The sequence below is a fragment of the Hypanus sabinus genome, unplaced genomic scaffold (assembly GCF_030144855.1).
Source record: "Hypanus sabinus isolate sHypSab1 unplaced genomic scaffold, sHypSab1.hap1 scaffold_377, whole genome shotgun sequence".
NCBI lineage: Eukaryota > Metazoa > Chordata > Chondrichthyes > Myliobatiformes > Dasyatidae > Hypanus > Hypanus sabinus.
The window spans coordinates 224,636-229,540 of NW_026781269.1; the positions used below are offsets into that span (position 1 = coordinate 224,636).

Below are 4,905 nucleotides of genomic sequence, written 5' to 3' on the forward strand. Positions count from 1 at the left end.
TGCACGTCAAGAGACTATTTGTGTGAGACTGTTTCAGTTACTGTGGGGCCAGGCACCCATGCAGCTCAGCAGGAACAGGGAGTAATACCAATGGAGAGAGTCAAACTGAGCCAGGGTATAAACTGGAGATGGCAAAAATGCCCCAGTCTTATAGAGACAGGAAGAACATCAGAGAATTGATGGTCATTCCAGATACCAGCACACTGCCCAGTCAGGAGAAGATTTCAGACAGACAGACATACTTTATTGATCCCGAGGGAATTTGGATTTTGTTACAGTTGCACCAACCAAGAATAGAGTAGAAATATAGCAAAATAAAACCAAAAATAATTAAATGATAATAAGTTATGCAAAGAGGAAATAAGTCCAGGACCAGCCTATTGGCTCAGAGTGTCTGACATTCTGAAGGAGGAGTTGTAAAGTATGACGGCCGCAGGCTGGAATGACTTCCTGTGACACTCAGTGTTGCATCTCAGTGGAATGAGTCTCTGTCTGAATGTACTCCTGTGCCTAACCAGTACATTATAGAATGGATGGGAGACATTTTCCAAGATGGCATGCAACTTGGACAGCATCAGCTTTTCAGACACCACCGTCAGAGAGTCGAGTTCCACCCCCACAACATCACTGGCCTTACGAGTGAGTTTGTTGATTCTGTTGCTGTCTGCTTCCCTCAGTCTACTGCCCCAGCACACAACAGCAAACATGATAGCACTGGCCACCGTAGACTCGTAGAACATCCTCAGCATCATCTGGCAGATGTTAAAGGACCTCAGTCTCCTCAGGAAATAGAGACGGCTTTGACCATTCTTGTAGACAGCCTCAGAGTTCTTTGACCAGTCCAGTTTATTGTCAATTCATATCCCCAGGTACTTGTAATCCTCCACCATGTTCACAGTGACCCTTTGGATGGAAACAGGGGTATCTGGTGCCTTAACCCCCCTCAGGTCCACCACCAGCTCCTTAGTCTTTTTCACATTAAGCTGCAGATGATTCTGCTCACACCATGTGACAGTTTTCCCACTGTAGCCCTGTACTCAGCCTCATCTCCCTTGCTGATGCATCCAACGATGGTAGAGTCATCAGAAAACTTCTGAAGATGGCAAGACTCTGTGGTGTAGTTGAAGTCTGAGGTATAGATGATGAAGACAAAGGGAGACAGGACAGTCCCCTGTGGAGCCCCAGTGTTGCTGACCACTCTGTCTGACGCACAGTATTGCAAGCGCACATACTGTGGTCTGCCAGTATTTATCTGTCTAACTTGGGATTAACCTCACTGTAACAGTGTGATACCAGATCAAAGCTTGGCAACTCAAGTAATCTCATCTGTAATGTTGTCCTAAACCCATTGATCGATTCTGTATATCTTTTTACAGGTTAAAAATGAGAAGAAATTTGTCTCCAGGAAGCTCAAACATGGCACACCAGTTTTGTTGACTCTGTCTAGATATTTAATAAGTGGAGCAAGGGATTCAATCGACCATCCTTCCTACTCACACTGTGGGGAGGGATTAACTTGGTCATTTGACCAACTGGCAAGCCCGTCATTTTACACAGGAGAAAGGCCATTCACTTGCTCAGAAAGTGGGAATGGATTCACTCAGTTATCTCAATTGGAAGGTACAAGTTCACACTGGGCAAGGCCATTCATCTGTTCTGTGTGTGAGAAAGGATTCAGTTGGTCTTCCCACCTGTGGACACACCAGTCAGTTCACACCACACTGGGCAGAGGCTGGTCATCTGCTGAATTTCTGGGAAAGGATTCACTCAGTCATTTGACCTAATGGCTCACCAGCGAGTTCACACCAGGGAGCGGCCGTTCACCTGCTCAGTCTGTGATAAGAGATTCACTCACTCTTCCACCCTATGGAAACACCAGCGAGTTCATACTGGGGAGAAGCCATACACCTGCTCAGTCTGTGGGAAGAGATTCACTGAGTCATCCACCCTACTGGTACATCAGCGAGTTCACACTGGGGAGAAGCCATTCACCTGCTCTGTCTGTGGGAAGGGATTTAATCGGTTATCCCACCTACAGAGTCACGAGCGAGTTCACACTGGGGAGAGGCCTTTCACCTGCTCAGTATGTGGGAAGGGATTCACTGATCCATCCAACCTACAGAGACATCAGCAAGTTCACACTGGGGAGAAGCCGTTCACCTGTTCAGAATGTGGGAAAGAATTCACTGAGTTATCCAATCTACAGAGTCACCAGCGAGTTCACACTGGGGAGAAGCCATTCACCTGCTCAGAGTGTGGGAAAGGATTCCCTGATTCATCCACCCTACAGAGTCATCAGCGAGTTCACACTGGAGAGAAACCGTTCACCTGCTCAGAATATGGGAAAGGGTTCACTCATTTATCCAACCTACGGAGACACCAGAGAGTTCACACTGGGGAGAAGCCGTTCACCTGCTCAGAATGTGGGAAAGGATTTACTGCTTCATCCACCCTGCATAGTCACCAGCGAGTTCACACTGGGCAGAAGCCTTTCACCTGCTCAGTCTGTGGGAAAGGATTCTCTCATTCATCCACCCTACAGAATCATCAGCGAGTTCACACTGGGGAGAAGCCGTTCACCTGCTCAGTCTGTGGGAAGAGATTCACTCAGTCATCCCAAGTACAGAGTCATCAGCGAGTTCACACTGGGGAGAAGCCGTTCACCTGCTCAGTCTGTGGGAAGGGATTCACTGATCCATCCAACCTACAGAGTCATCAGCGAGTTCACACTGGGGAGAAGCCATTCACCTGTTCAGAATGTGGGAAAGAATTCACTGAGTTATCCAACCTACAGAGGCACCAGCGAGTTCACACTGGGGAGAAGCCATTCAACTGCTCAGAGTGTGGGAAAGGATTCCCTGATTCATCCACCCTACAGAGTCATCAGCGAGTTCACACTGGAGAGAAACCGTTCACCTGCTCAGAATGTGGGAAAGGGTTCACTCATTTATCCAACCTACGGAGACACCAGAGAGTTCACACTGGGGAGAAGCCATTTACCTGCTCAGAATGTGGTAAAGGATTCAGTGAATCATCCACCCTACTGGTACATCAGCGAGTTCACACTGGGGAGAAGCCGTTCACCTGCTCAGAATGTGGGAAAGGATTTACTGCTTCATCCACCCTGCATAGTCACCAGCGAGTTCACACTGGGCAGAAGCCTTTCACCTGCTCAGTCTGTGGGAAAGGATTCTCTCATTCATCCACCCTACAGAATCATCAGCGAGTTCACACTGGGGAGAAGCCGTTCACCTGCTCAGTCTGTGGGAAGAGATTCACTCAGTCATCCCAAGTACAGAGTCATCTGCGAGTTCACACTGGGGAGAAGCCGTTCACCTGTTCAGAATGTGGGAAGGGATTTACTCAGTTATCCCAACTACTGAGTCATCAGCGAGTTCACACTGGGGAGAAGCCGTTCACCTGCTCAGTCTGTGGGAAGGGATTCACTGATCCATCCAACCTACAGAGTCATCTGCGAGTTCACACTGGGGAGAAGCCGTTCACCTGTTCAAAATGTGGGAAGGGATTTGCTCAGTCATCCCAACTACTGAGTCATCAGCGAGTTCATACTGATGAGAGACCATTCCCCTGCTCAGTCTGTGGAATGAGATTCACACATTCATCCACCCTACAGAGACACCAGCGAGTTCACACTGGGGAGAAGCCATTCACCTGCTCAGTCTGTGGGAAGAGATTCACTCGGTCATCTGACCTACAGAGTCATCATCGAATTCACACTGGGAAGAAGCCGTTCACTTGCTCAGTATGTGGGAAGAGATTCACTCGCTCTTCCACCCTGCAGAGACATCAGCAAGTTCACAATGGGGAGTGGCCATTGTTATGAATCCCTAGGTTTCATTTGCTGTGGACTGTCATTTGAAGAGAGACAGAGATTAAGAAGGTGAATCAGTCTGACTTACAGCTTATTTACATCGCTCGCAGCTTGTTTAGTTTTAACCGATGACACAGACACTCAGAGTCAGACGGAGGAAAAACGGAAGGATCAAAATCCAGGAACTAGTGGCCAAGGGTATGATGTGCCATCAATAACTGTCGGAGACATGAGGCGAGATATGGGCTTTTATTAGCTGAAAAATTGAACATTCTCAGCAGCAGAACAGCAAGAGATCAACGCACACATCCTGGAGACTGAGGGAGGAACCGTGCCTCCAATCTCCTTTATACAGGGGTCTGTGGGCAAAGACATAGAAGCAGTCAGCAAGGGGGGGGGGGCGTGTCCAGTCAGGTATATGTAGTTCACCACAGGGTCGCTGTTTAGAACTTTCCTATGCCCACAATGGTAGGTTCATTATCAATCACCATACTTCGAATGTGTGGTTGCGACCCTGTTTGATCCATAGGAGTGGATCTGTTTTGGGGTATCCTGTGAAGACCACTGATGTCTTAACCCTTGCCTAGATGTGGTGTGGTAATTCAGTTGAAGACGATACCCCTGGTGACAAGTCACTTTCGGTAATAATTCATATGTGGATTTGGAATGATGACAGATAAAGTCTACACCAACTGTTCTCTCATTTTACCACCATGGAACCTGTGGAATTTGACATAATTGCCTTCTCTTGATATTTACCCTGGATTACAAATATCTCTCATCATCTATTCTGTGGATGAACTGAACTTTTGCACTTTACCATCTCAAGACTCCAAGCCTTGTTTCCCCTGAGCTCACTAGTTTGGGAGTTATATTTACACACGTATATACACATAATACTGTTAACTTCTGTTTATCTTGTTTAAGTTGCTATTTTTTAAGCAGATTCTATTAAAGATAGTGGTTCTAACATCAAAACCAGAATCCAGGTGTAGTTTATGGCTGCTGGCTTGTTTCTAAAGCATTAAGGTTCATAACAAATTTGGGGCCTGCGTCTGGGATAGTACCAAATT

General features: G+C 47.1%; 1 protein-coding gene across 1 annotated transcript; it reads left to right on the top strand.

The window, feature by feature from the left end:
• Positions 1 to 1,377: 1,377 nt before the first annotated feature.
• On the top strand, positions 1,378 to 3,748 carry LOC132388667 (gastrula zinc finger protein XlCGF26.1-like; the record flags this gene model as incomplete). Its single annotated transcript, XM_059961041.1, has 1 exon — positions 1,378 to 3,748. A coding segment is annotated over exon 1 (1,965 nt), but the record flags the coding sequence as incomplete, so codon positions are not given.
• Positions 3,749 to 4,905: the final 1,157 nt, after the last annotated feature.